Source organism: Parambassis ranga, chromosome 9 (assembly GCF_900634625.1).
Source record: "Parambassis ranga chromosome 9, fParRan2.1, whole genome shotgun sequence".
NCBI lineage: Eukaryota > Metazoa > Chordata > Actinopteri > Ambassidae > Parambassis > Parambassis ranga.
In genome coordinates, this window is record NC_041030.1 from 4,456,345 (window position 1) to 4,471,181 (window position 14,837).

The 14,837-nt window shown below is 39.9% G+C and overlaps 1 protein-coding gene across 1 annotated transcript; it reads right to left on the reverse strand.

Moving 5' to 3' along the window:
* Window positions 1-8,994: 8,994 nt before the first annotated feature.
* LOC114441774 (vesicle-associated membrane protein 8-like) lies at window positions 8,995-11,123 on the reverse strand. Its single transcript, XM_028414855.1, has 3 exons — window positions 10,944-11,123; window positions 9,806-9,973; window positions 8,995-9,398 (listed from the first exon to the last, which is right to left on the reverse strand). Exons 1-3 carry the CDS (start codon window positions 10,944-10,946, stop codon window positions 9,213-9,215), a joined length of 357 nt encoding a protein of 118 aa, XP_028270656.1. The 5' UTR covers window positions 10,947-11,123; the 3' UTR covers window positions 8,995-9,212.
* Between the last annotated feature and the right edge of the window lie 3,714 nt (window positions 11,124-14,837).

Genomic DNA, 14,837 nt, shown 5'->3' on the forward strand with positions numbered 1-14,837 from the left:
TAATCCAGGCATATTGACGGAGTCCCACAGTTGCAGCTCCTCTCTTCCTGGAGCTTACACTTCATGTCCACTTCTGTCGTCACATGCTATCCAACAATGGAAAAGATAATGAGTCCCAAAATGACGAGCCCTGAGACCACTCCAATGGCAATAAAGACCACCTTCATCTTCTTATTCCCCCTTTTTTGCTTTTGCTTCACCTGGACGGTGATCTTTTCGAAGCCTTTACTCTGGAAGACAAAACAAACACAGTTAGAGGATGTTACATGAGATCCTGCAAAACAAATGTGGCCAAGAAGAGAACTGGCACTGAAGTTTAAACCTTTGTTTATGACAAATCACTCATTTAATCTCAGTTAAGGGAACTTTCATTAAAATGCACAAATGGGTCACATTGTTCCCATCGATGCCTAATTGGTGTGTGTGCACACAGCTGAGCGGTTCTTTGAAAAAGGATCAAATAGAAAAGGGGCTGAGATTTAAATTCAGGAAGCACACACTTTCAGGTCACATGGATTGGAAGCTGGCAAACATTAAACTGAACGTCAAAGCATTTTCGTCAGATAAGACAGAGACCCTCTGTTGTTGGTGCACACTCGGGTTCAGATGGCAGCTTTTTAATCTGACCAAACTCAGTGTACAAACATGGAATGGATATTTCTTTGTATTGTTGGCTGTATTTTATAGGTTACCGCGAAAAGTTTGACAGGTAACAGGCTAATAATGTTAGCATTCATGCTAGTGTCATAGCGACAGGCAGGTAGAATACCTGAGCTGTTTAAACCAGAGCAGTGAAGGTGCTGGCAACAAAACCAAAACAATGAGCTGAAACACACTCAGGCTCCTAACCCATGTTGTCTGAAAATGGCTCCACTTGCTTTGCCAACTTCAGTTATTACTTCTTGTCTGTTTTCTGTTTGAGTTCTCTGGGAGCTGCTCTCACTAACACATTGCCAACATTGGGCAATGTGGGAATGATGTGACCTGCTGGCCGACCCCCGGACGGACATTGGCCTCGTGGCATGTCCTGGACTCACTCTGTTGTACCCAGGGAGACCAGCTTGCTTCATTCATCTTAAGAAACAATAGGAAATACCTTTCTAAATATAGCTCCATAAAACACAATCAGGATGTAAATTGTACATTTGTTTTCCTCTCTAGCTCCACCTAGGGTCTATTTATAGACATCAATTTATGACATTTCTTTAAATCCCATGGTGCCTTACTCAACAAATGCAACCCATAAGCTTTCACAAAGGGTACTTAAAAGCATAAATAGCACAGTGCGAGAGTGTTTTTCCACTTGGACAGCTTCTCCACACATCCCCTGCTTACCTTTTCCAGTAGATCTTCAGCTCTATTCTCCAGATCGCCCAGTTTGTCAGCTCTCTCATCAGCCTTGTTCAGGTTGTCCAGCATGATGACCTTCACCTCCTCCACATCCTCCTGGGCCTGCTCCAGTCGGCTCTTCCCGTTCTCCTGCACACACGACACACAGTATAATTACAGAAGGTACGGTAATCTTTCCCATGGTGTGGTGGATATTCTTCACCCACATGATGCCTTCCATGTTTTGGGATAAACAAAGGATGTCATGTTGTCATGAGCAGATAGCACAGGTACATTTAACACCAACAAAAGCAAAAGACAAATTTGGTTCAATCACAGAAGGCTGCAGGCTGTCTCAGGGTTTGCTCTCATTTACTTTAAATGTAGTTTCACTTGCATTTTGATGTCAAGTTTAGAATTTATAAGAGACTTCTTCCTGTCTTGCTGTCTCTTCTAAAAATCCAGTGTTCTTTACTCTTTAATACTTGGAATCCAGTTATTAGATCTCTGCTTTTTTTCCCACCTAAAAGGGAAGTGGAAAATCATCTTGCGCAGACTTATAAAAAAGACAGATGATCAGATCCTCTGATCAGATTTCTTTGTTTTCTAAACACAGAAGAAGTTGTGTTACTGTAGGTTTGCAAATACTATTCTCCAGCTATGAGTGAAACCCATAATAGACCCATTATAAAACAGGAAGTGATCTGACAGCAGTAAGCAGAATTTACTGAAGAATCCATTTATAGACAGCATATGGGCAAAACAACAAGAAGAAGAGGGATATTTCGAGAGGCGTTTAACCTCAGAGTAATTTGTATCCTGACAGCTCTCTTCACATTTGCCCTCTGAGCATTGGGAGGAAATGAGCATCTCAGAAACTGACAGAAACAGGAAACCCACAGACAAAACAAAACAACTCGGCGCTCAGCATCAGTCTTTTTCTGAACTTTTCTATTCACAAATAGGGACACTTTCACAGTGAACATCATTAAGGCCAGCCCCTCCTGTTGTTATCACCAAATGGTGATTATATGCATCCTCTGAAAGCTTGATTATCTCATCCTGGGCACAACACATAGTAGCTGAACAATAGTGTGTGTTTAAAATTCAACCAGCGGCGTCTTAACACAGGAACTGCTGCCCATTCCAGCTCCCCTCCTTGCTTCCTTCCTTCACTCCCTCCCTCCTGACTGCCTGCATTAATGTACCTGGCATTATTATGGGAAACCGCACCTATAGCAAGGTTATTCTAGTGTAGTATGGCACTTTATATATAAGTTATGTCTCACCAAAAAGTGCATTTATACTAATGAGATCAGGCACCACGCCTCTGTTTAGTCAGGCGTCCATAATCAAAGATGATTAGAATAATACATAATAACAATTCTGAATGTTTTGTAGCCACAGTTTTACTATTAATGGTATTTAATGACTTCACATGCAGTGTTTACCAACGAAAGACAGCACACATGATGATTGAAACTAGGGTTTCAATCATCATGTGTGGTCTTTACACAACTCTAAACGTCACGTTGAGCAAAGTTTTCTTTTCTGAAACACTTTGTTTTTCAAATAAAAGGCGCCAGCAGCCGTCCTGTCCACACATTGATCTTCACGGACTTTGACCGCAGTTTGTTAGAAAGGTCAAAACATACTTTCTCCTGACATTCTCTTATATCTTCACCCACGCTGCCAGTTTACAGCGGTGCTGTGCAGCCCATAGCGAAATGATCCTTGACTTACCATGTCTGTCTCCTACTGCGTCTGTGTCGAAGCTGTCACTGACTGCGGAGCATTTAAATGTGGACTGAAGTCAGAAACAGGAAACGTTGCATAAAATTCTGCAGCTCTTTGAAAAAAAAAACCCTTCTTGTGTCATACACGTCGTGCGGGTTTCCCTGCCCAGATATCTTTCAGCTCTTCCTAGTTACTTTCACTTCTCTGTGCCCTCGCTCGTCTGCCAGTCTCACCGCTTGGAGTCTAAACTGCAGCGTTCACGGTTCCCGGAAAGTGTACAATTACCTAAGATGACCATGTGATCGTCCGGACTTCCCCTGTGTTTAGAAATACACATTCACTTTCATCTAAAGACTGCACTAAATTAACATCTATTCTATTCCTACACATACCTTATATATACCAGGAACACATGTATACACTAACATTTATATGTTTTGTTATACTACTGTGATTTTACGTTTTTAATTTACATGCAAAAACACATCACATCTCAACTACCCATAGGCGTAGCTACCATTATATGAGAGGGGGACGTGCCCCCCCCCCCCACACACACACATTTACTGAATTTACTGAGTAGGAAACTCAACCTAACGCTGTCCTGATCACTTGTGAAAAAGTCTGTTTCACTTGATTCATAAGAGAATAACCTCACCGCTGAAATCCACTCCACTCCTGGTTACCACAGCTACAATAACGTTACTATAGTAACGGACCTAACATGTTAAAGCCTTACTGTTTTGCCACATGGCCCCAGGTGATGGTAACTTGATGTTTAATGAAATTAATAAAGTTAGGAGGAAGCTACTGTTTACTATCAGTTACAGTAGATGGTATTATTTGTCTGGTGACATGTTGTTTGCCTTCTCTGCTCCCTCCCCACACACAGTGGACATGAGGAGATTTCTAACAAAGACACGGAAAGTTGTTTTTCGGCATTAACCTATATTGTAATTAGGCCAGTATTTTGTCTCTGTAAATGAGAGAAGGCCTCAGATATGGAGGCTTTGTATAATCTGTTAGTGTAGTAGCACCGGTAAGGTTGACAAAACTGTTGTTTCACTTAGAAATTAGTTCTGTGTGTCACCATGTTTAAAATAAATGAGTTTTTGTTGAATCTGTCTCTGAAATATGTCTTTACTTCTGTAGGTAAAATAGGTGTTTAACAACCTGTTCAAATCTGCAGGAAAAAAATTTCATAATATACAAATATATACTTTTTTCACCACACACCCACAGAAGGTGCCCGCCCCCCCCCCCCCCCACACACACACACATTTTTAATGCTTCCTACGCCACTGCAACTACCCAAATGCTGCTTACTGTACATGTTTATGCTTTAGTATTAAAACCTATGTGATTATAATTCTTCCTATACTTTGGGTTAATGACATATTAAAGGTCACAGTGTAGGTTATGTAATATTGCACCTCAAATACAGCATCGCTGTCTGTACACCCAGTGCATTTCGATGCATACTGTTAACAACATATTATTAACACTCCTTGCATAATGCATACAGGTTGTGTTTTACCAATAAGTGGATATTTATATTACCAAGTCCAATACCAAGTCTTATGCCTCACTATGTCTGTTCAGTTACACACAAGGAGTTTGCATATTTTCTGCAGAACATTGTGTACTGTTGGTCACATAAGGGTGTTGCCTACTTATGTCCTCTGCAAAATTATGTGTAGTATTCATATAATATCCCCACAGGGACTTGCAGTGTGTCTGGTGTTCAGTGGTGCATTTAAGTAACACTGTTGCTCATTTCTTTTCCTATAGTGGAATTCTATAATGTTATTTTGTAAGGAGACAACAGTGCTCTTGTTTTACAATACAGTCTGATGCAGTAATTAAATGAGATATGGTTACACATACAGTACGTCTCTGTGTGGAGCTATTACGCATCACATCTCTTTTGTCAGACAGTGGGTCACTCTATGCAGGCTCGTAATCATGAGTGCTTCCGATTGTGTGTCCCTACCACGCTTATGATAAGGAGCTGACAAGCAGAAAACTCCATTGTAGCTCGGCGGCGTCACTCATACATACAGTTAAAATAGTTTCCAACAGTCTCACAAGTCCCATTACTGCAGCAGTATATGGTAAATGGTTCAGATACAGTTGGAAGGTCAATTCAAATCATACTAAGACTGAGACAATTGTTCCCAGTTGGCACAATGTTGTGATCTTGATCAAAGACAACAAAAAGAGGATGTAAAGAGAAACACCTTAAAAAAGGTCACAGGGGTTCGAAAGTAAAGAAATATCCAAAGGGGAAGTTGGGTGATTTACTCACTTCCTCCTAAAGTGGTAAACTTGATCTTTTTTTTATTTTTTTTTTAATAAAGAATAAAATTCCCCAACCTTCATGGCTTAAAAAACGAAAGACAGTCATGTTTTGTAGTTTTCCTTCCTCCCATCTACAACTTCAGTGATGTTTGAAAAGTTAAACACAATTTCTTTGGAAACACTGTGGTGGAAGTCAACCAGGACAGATAAGCCACCATGGAAATGAACCTACATTAAAAAATTAAAAAAATACCAGTTGTGGGATGTGTTGTGGATTTACCCAAAAATGACTAGACATTTTTTTAAATTGTTAAATAAATGCCCCCAAAAGACCCACATTCTAAAAATCCAATTTTATTTTTCAGCACTTGCTGATGTCGATGTCTTCATCACGACACGATATGTGCTCTGTTCTTGGTGAGGTTAAGTGAAAGTGAAAGGATCTCAGACATAAGCCAGGTGCCATGAACCCCACACATAAGATAGGATAACCATGAATAAACACAGCAATCTAAGAAAAATATGGCCGGCTATCTATTGTTAACAGAAGAAAAACATCCTGGCCATGTAAGTTCTTTACTTTACAGAGACTGCTGTGACTGAAACTGTGATAAAAGGCATTGTGTGGTGTTGGAAACTTTGACACTTAAAAAATTACATTTACCACCTACTAATACTGCTAAAAACACAGCTACCATAATAGCAAACAGTCTGTAAAGTGATATAGTATCTAAAGGAGCACTATAGCATAGCATATAGGCAAAGCAAGTTTATTTATATAGCACATTTTATACACAAAGGCAGTTCAATGTGCTGTGCAAAAGTAAAAGCACATGATAAAAATAATACACTTATACAGAAAATTATTAAAAAAGTAACAAGTGTACATAAAATAAAAGAATATTAAGGGTACATAGGGATGAAAAGTGAATCTTTTAGCAGAACTCATCTGAGCAAAGCTTGTTTTTAAGTCTGGACTGGAGACTGCCAGCAGTAGGTGCATTTTTGAGCAGTCTCTCCACATTTTGTTTTGACTTCAGCTTTTACCTGCAAGTTTGTTTTCCTGTGACCTGAGAGACCCAGGCGGTGTGTAATGTTGAAACATGTCAGAGAGGTAATCAGATCCGAGACCCATTTAGTGATTTAAACACAAGCAGCAATGTTTTAAAATCAAGCCTGTAGCTTACAGTGCAGAGACCTATGAATTGGAGAAATGTGCTGAGTCCTTTTTGTCCTGGTAAGAACCCGAACAGCTGCATTTTGGATCAGCTGAATCTGATGGGCTTTTTAAGGGAGACCTGTGAAAATACCATCGCAGTAATCAACCCTACTGGAGATACAAGCATGGATAAGTCATTCTGTGACATAAGTTCTTAGTTTGGAAATATTTTTTAGGTGATAAAAACCCTGGGGGACACCACTGGTCAAGGCCATCTCTGTTGAAGGACAGTTGCCCATGGCAACAAAGAAACTCCTTTGTTGTAAGGATGATTTTAACCACTTGATAACTATACCAGTGAATTCAACCCAATGCTTAACTCGATAATAATATGTTGTGATCAACACAGGTCCAGTAACACCAGGACAGTATAGTATAGTATAGCATAGTATAATACAGTAAGCTATACTGTGTACTGTAGTAAAATATTGTAGATAATGAAGTAGCATAGCATAGCAACCATTAGGCATTTATCATTCTGAAATGCAGTATATGAAATATTTTACTGTGACATGATTACAGTGACCTTTACACATCTGATTTACATGCTGAGTATTAAACCTTACATGGTATTCTGATTGGTCATGTCAGAGCTGAGGTCACAGACAAGGCCAACAATAGACAAGGCGCAAACACAAAGGTTATATTCACACCCTCCACTCACATTATTGCGCTCGTGCATGAATGGTAGACTCACATCCGCATGACTGCAACAGTCTAAGTCCCATTTCCCATCAGTCAACAAATAGGCTTTGTCTCAGAGGCTGTTGGTCCTTTTGTCATGAGGATAAATCTATAAAATGTTAGTCATTCACTTGTTGACAAAACAGCAGAGGCACACCTTCACTGCAGCAGGATCAACAGCAGAGGCGAGCCTGTTCCAACCTGTTCAAGAAACACTATAGGAAGAGTTCATCTTCATTTATTTATTTATGTATGTTTGATCCAACATTTAATAGTAGAAATGTGAATAAACAGACTTTCAATTTGATCCAAGCTTATGTGAAAATAGCTGACAAGTGAAGGCATTCTGGCGACCAGCCTCACCAGCTGGGCCTGATTTAAAGTATACTCCCTGTTTTTCTTACTGCATTCTGCAAAGTACTCCAACTACTATGACCCAGTTTTATTTTTGTTTGCAGAGGGGTATGGTGGTATGGCAGCTAATAAATAAAACCTGTGAAAAGACTTCACCACAATCAGGGTGAGAAAATGAGGCTGTCTTCATAGTTGAATCTGAAGTATCAGAGAAAGTGGAGGGGGATTCCCTCTGATCTACTTCCTCCTGCAGAGAATCAATACTATGCAAAGAAATACCTGTGAATGCAGTACTTTTTTTAATTCTATAAAATAAAGGCAGGTTTTAGAATGTCATTTTGCAGCATCAAGCTCTAATTGGGAGGCCCGGCCTATATTTGGGATGACATGGGCTCATAATCTCTCCCAGCTGGATGGCTGGAACAGCTTCAACAGCTCACACTGGTGGTGTGTTTATTACATTAAAGTTCCAGCATGGTATTTTAAAGTAGGTGGGAGCACTGTCTTTGTGTCGGTCGACCCTTGAGTGCCCTCTGCTGCTCAATAGCACTTTCACAGAAAAAGCAGGAAGTCAAAACAATACAATGTTGTTATACTATGTAAACACCATCTCCACATGATGTAAATGTAATTCCAAATTTCTCATATATTCTGTGTAGTTTTCATTTCATTTCATTTCACTTTTCAGATGGTATTTACAGCATTAAAAATGAATGAATAAGAATATCTTTGGACAGCGTACGTTTTTTGGCGCAGTGTATCTTCAGCATATATTGACTGATTTCAGCCATTCAACTATCAAAATGTTCATCTCACAGAGGACATTCCGGGTCAACTTCAAGTTTTTTTTCCAAATATTAAGCAATTTCGGTGTCATTTTTAACATGGGAGTCTATGAGAGAGCCCTTCAACGAGGGTCATCTGCCAAATGTATCTCCTCCTACAAATTTCAAGTTACAGACTCCATTTTAGTCTTGAAATGCTCATTAGATGCTGCTCTATCAAACTTGTATTTTGTATTTTCTAATTCCGAATCATTTCTGCACGCCAGGCTCTCAAAGTTGGAGTGGTTTTTGAGGTCTCCTCTGCTGTTACCATGGTGACAGGCTGACACACAGAGGCATACAAAGCTCTGAATTGCTCTGATTCTCCAGCAATTCAGAGCAATCCTTCACATCAGCGTTCAAAATTAGCTGCAGCAACCAAACTTGCATTTTCTTCAGGAAATGCCCTTTTCTAGTTATAATAAGCCATAACAATATTATTTTTTATATTTTATTTTATTTATTTACAATATGTCCCCCAAAACATCAGGGGCTATTTCTCTACATTTATTTTTGTGTTTTCACCGTGTGAGTTCTTCACTGTTGTTCAATTCAAGTCATTTCAGTTTTATTTATATAGTGCATTTTACAATCAGAAATTGTCTCAAAGCGCTTCACAGAAACCCAGAGCAAGGAAAAACTCTATTTAACTGGAAGAAACCTTGAGCAGGACCCGGCTCATAAGGGTCCTATGTTATTTGTAAGGGTGCAGATATATTCTGCAGGTCCAGAGTATGTCTATAGTCTGATCGTATCGGTGTTGTTTAGGGTTTGGAGGTGGGGTTGACTGTTGACGTCAGGGGGGCACTAACAGGGATGACTCCGGTTGCCAGCAGGATGATGATAAGGATGATGACCAGGGCGATCGCCACAATAACAACGATCAGCTTGATGTTCTTACACCTGTAGGATGTTTCTAATTTCTGAGCTGACTTCTTCAGGCCTTCAGCCTGAGGACGGAAGACAGAGACAAGACGCTCGGATGACATCCTTTTGACAGAGCAACAAATCTAAAATTATACGTGACAACTTTTTAACTTCATCACAGCTGTCTATGCAGCAGGCTCCCTGGCATGACAGACTTTAATGCCTGATTTACATGATTGGCAAAGCCAGGTGAAACTAGTGTAACAGGTTCTATTACTGTTCAGTGATGAGTAATCTAAGTGTGTTTTCTCATCAGAGTCATTTCCAGTAAATGCTTGCCATCCTCAGGAAGTAGTTCACAATATAGAAACTACAGACCTCATTCTCTAGGATGAGCTATGCCTATAATATTGTTCTGGTTTCTATGATTATGAACACACTCACACCCAGCTAGCATTAACATAATAACATCCCACTCAGTAGGACTGACCGTGTTTGACAGTGTCTCTGCTCTGTCCAGTAGATTGCCTGCCTTTTCTCCTCTCTCAATAACATGCTCCATATTCTCCTTCATCTTGTTGGTGACATCCTGTACCTGATCACTCAGGTATTGCAACTTGCTCTGTGGTGCTGGCTCTGCTGTGGCTCCTGCTTGGTCCTAAAAAGGGGAAAAAAATGGTGAAGAAAGTGACATTACCAATTACATAATAGTTATTTAAATATGTTTGCGGATATTCAATGCGGATAAAACACAGTACACAGTACGTTGCGCACTGCACATCTTAATGGTGTTATTCTATTGTCTGTTTTTGAAAGGTGCTATAAAATATATAATTTAAAGAATAAAGAACATTAGGCTATGCTGATAGCACCAACTTTACTAACATGTGAATGTCCATGCACATGTCTTCTTCTGGGCCACAGTTATCTTTAAACTTGATAATCTTATCTGCATTCCTGTATGGTTTTGTGATTGCAGCTCACAGTTATGATGCTTTGGGTTCACAAACTGTGACCATGGATAGACCAAATCTCTGGCAACGTGCCTAAAACACCATCATGTGATGTGTCCTGGTCCATTCTCGTATTGTACACAGACTACGTAGCCTCATGACTAATTATTTTTGAACAAATTATTATCTGTAAGAAAGAAGGTAAATGGATGGAATAACGAGACTGAAGTCAGGCAGGTCTTCTCAGCTGATGAAAATGTTTACAGTAACACTGCTGTGAGGAAAAAGCAGCAGCTGACAGCTGAGACAACAACAGCAGCAACAACAAGGACACGGTCTGATTGAAAGATTAATCAGAACCCTGAAGCACGACTTTAAGAGTTTATCCTGACAGCCTGCTCCTTCACTTTCAGAGCACACTAGCATCTCAGAGCAGGAACAGGAAACCCACATAATTAAAACTTTTCAGAATGTGAATGATTAGAAGTATTATTTTGAATTAAATACATAAACTCACACTCTCTCATTATGTGCTGACTAATTTAGCAACTTCTAGCTACAGATTATTAACAAACCAGGAAAACATGACAAGAAAACTTTCATTCTATTTTTCTGTCACTCTCTATAACCTGTAAAAAAATTCAGCCAATAAAAACAAGTGTAGTACGAGCTCACCATGTCTGTCTTGTGTGTCTTGTGCCAGGTCTCCTGTCGGTGAGTCTGTCACACACCTGGAACATTTAAAGCTCCACGTGAACTTCTGGTAAAACAGGCCGTCAGTGGTGATGTCACTTTACAGTGAAAGGTAAGACAAAGGAATGTCCAACCAGTCCATATGACATATGATCCCTATGAAACATGTGTACTGTTTGCTCTATATTAGATAAATGCAAGACTGAGACTGAACATGGCAGGCGTCATCCTCATGACTGTAAGAGATAAACGTGTAGCTGTTCCAAAAGTGAGAGCCTGTTTTTCCATGTTGCTCTGAACAATTGACCAGTGTACGTGCATAAGGTGTAGCGTGACGCAGTGGCGGATCACTGTGTGGAGAATTGGCATATTAGCGCCCCCTGCAGCTGCAGGCGCCCCTGATGCTGAGAAGCTGCCGTACAGAAGCTGTGAGAGGAGGGGAGGAGGCGCGGGGGTCAGCTCACCTCTGGGTCTCCAAACGGACAGGGAGTGAAGGAGGAGGTCTCACTCTGTCCTGATAGTCCGTCACTGTGTGTTTGTGTATAGCAGCGTGAATGATCGAAGGAGTGAGAGGTCCGTCCATCAATGACAGGCTGGTTAACGGTAAACTAAAGTAAGAAGACTGCTGACTGTCAGCTGGTTTACGAGTTAAATACAGATTATTTTTCATCCATATTTTTCATCCATTCAGCCTCTCTTCTCTTGATGCCCACAGCCTGGACCATCACACAGGTATCAAAATGACTAGTTGCTCAAAGTGTTACACATTACAACCTTTATGCTGCTTATTAAAATCTGAAACCACTATCATTGCTAACAATGAATTATATTTATGTATAAAATGCAGTCCTGTTTTAGTACAGTGAAATATTTTTGTTTTGTCTGAATATGCAATGACATCTCTGTCCTGTCTCCCTCTTCTTCTCCTCTCTCTCCTTCATCCCGGCCAACTGTCAGCAGGAAGGTTCTCCTTATGAGCCGGGTCCTGCTCAAGGTGTCTTCCTGTTAAAAGGGAGTTTTTCCTGACACTGTGGCTCTTAAGGGGGTTCAGGCTCTGGGTCTCTGTAAAGCACTTTGAGAGCAGCCTTCCCCCTTCCCCAGCCTAAGCAAATGTACTGTTTTTAGTTAGCTGAAGTATCTCATTTATAGTTATTATAGTGATTATGTTGTAACATATTGCATGGCTTGATTAAAAAGCACAGCCATTAGATAGATAGATACTTTCAGTAAATCAATGCATGTACAAAACAGACTAGACATAGGTGCATGAAGAAAATATAAATCATTGCTACCATGTGGTACTATTTTCTAGCTGTTTTCAGTTTGCAAATAAATTAGCTTAGCTGATCAGAATGTCATATAGTGTGACGTGTTTTCCAAGTCACACCATATGACATTCACTTTATTTTACATGAATATTTATATTATATATTTACAATGCATAGACTAACAGGTTGGATTACCTATATAAACATTCAGAAATGGCCCCCCTCACATACTCTGTAATACTACTGAGGGAAAAGCTTTCTGTTAATACAGGATATTATTCATGGTGTTCCAGGTGGAATCATGCACATATAGCACCCTGATGGCACTATGGGGTCTATGGGAGTGACTTTTGGAGCCAGCTTCTAGCGGCTGCAGCATGTTGTGACAAGTTGTGTTCAGATATATAGAAGTGTCTATCCCTATCATGGCATCATAAGATGGCGTCACAATGGTTTATGACATCATAAGATGGCGCCACAATGGTTTATGACATCATAAGATGGCCTTGAAAAGTTAGTATTTAGACCCTTTGATTTGTCTTCAGAACAGATGAACACAAGCAGCTGTATAGAATGAGTGTATCATCTAGCGACAGTAATATATTTTTTATATTTTAATTTTCCTATTTTGGGAACATCAGAAATGAACGGACAAACTCCATGCACTGAAAAAATGACCATAGACAGAAACTACTTTGAGAGTTTGACAACCGAGTTGACCTCATTGAGACAGGAGGTAAATCATTTGAAAAAGAACTCCCAGGATGAATATCAGGGGACCCTAAAGGCCCTGGAGCTCAAACATAGCCCCCTAGTAAATACACTGAAGAGGAACCTCAGCCAGAAGAACAAAGAATTAGAGACACACCAGCAGGAAATCAAGAGTCTCCGAAAGGAGATCGTAAATAAAAATAAGGAAATAAGTGCACTAATGTTGCAGCTTAGCCATAAAGAAGAGATAATTAAAGAGAAAAACAACTCTCTCAAAGACACTAGTGCATTAAAGAGGGAGCTCTGCGAGAACAAAGAAAATAAGGCATACATCAAGCAACTCCAGGAAGAGCTCTCAAATAAAGATAAGAAAATAAATGCACTAACAATGCAGCTGAAAAAAATAGATGCACTGAAAAGGGAACTCAGCCAGAAGAACAACAAAATAGAGACACACCTGCAGGAAACCAAGAGTCTCAATCAGGAGATCTCAAATAAAAATAGGGAAATATGTGCACTTCATAGACAGGTCTGCCTGATAGGGGAACAAAAGAAAAAGCATCCAGAGGGAAACAACACTCACAAGGATGTAAGCATACTGAAGAGGGAACTCTGCCAGAGGGACAAAGAAATTGAAAACAAAAATCAGAACATATGTGCACCAAAACTACAGCTTAGGCAGAGAGCAGAGAAAATGAACATACATCCAGAGGAAAACATCTCTGATTCTTTCAAAAATAATGAGGCATACGTCAAGGACAACAAGCAACTCCGGGAAGAGCTCTCGAAAAAAGACGAGAGAATAAATGCACTAATAATGCAGCTGGAAAAAGTAGATGCATTGAAAAGTGAACGCTGCCAGTGGAACAAAGAAAATGAGGCATACATCAAGCACAACAAGCAACTCCAGGAGGAGCTCTCAAATAAAGACAAGAAAATAAATGGACTAACAAGGCAGCTGGATAAAGTAGATGCATTGAAAAGGGAACTCAGCCAGAGGAACAAAGAAAATGAGGCATACCTTAAGGACATCAAGCAACTCCAGGAAGAGCTCTTAAATAAACATAAGAAGATAAATGTACTAAAAATTCAGCTGGAAAAAAACAACATAGGTGCATTGAAAAGGGAACTCTGTCAGAGGAACAAAGAAAATGAGGCATACCTCAAGGACAGCAAGCAACTCTGGGAAGAGCTCTCAATTAAAGACAAGGAAATAAATGCACTAAAAATGCGGCTGGAAAAAGTAGATGCATTGAAAAGGGAACGCTGCCAGTGGAACAAAGAAAATGAGGCATACATCAAGGACAACAAGCAACTCCAGGAGGAGCTCTCAAATAAAGACAAGAAAATAAATGGACTAACAAGGCAGCTGGATAAAGTAGATGCATTGAAAAGGGAACTCAGCCAGAGGAACAAAGAAAATGAGGCATACCTCAAGGACATCAGGCAACTCCGGGAAGAGCTCTCAAATAAAGACAAGGAAATAAATTTACTAAAAATGCAGCTGGAAAAACACAACATAGGTGCATTGAAAAGGGAACTCAACCAGAAGAACAAAGAAAATGAGGCATACCTCAAGGACAGCAAGCAACTCTGGGAAGAGCTCTCGAATAAAGACAAGGAAATAAATGCACTAAAAATGCGGCTGGAAAAAGTAGATGCAAAGGGAACTCATGGCTACTCATGGAATTGACCTATAAGAATCGGCCAAAGAAGGGGCAAAATGTAAAACTATCTTCAAAGGGCAGGGTGATATAACAAATATACTCTATATATCGCGGCTCGTCAATGTAGAAAATTAATATATCGTCAATACTCAAGTACACAGTACATTCAATTGTCACCCAGCTTCTTTTAGTCGTGGGCATCGAACAAGAGCCCTCACAGAGAGATAAAA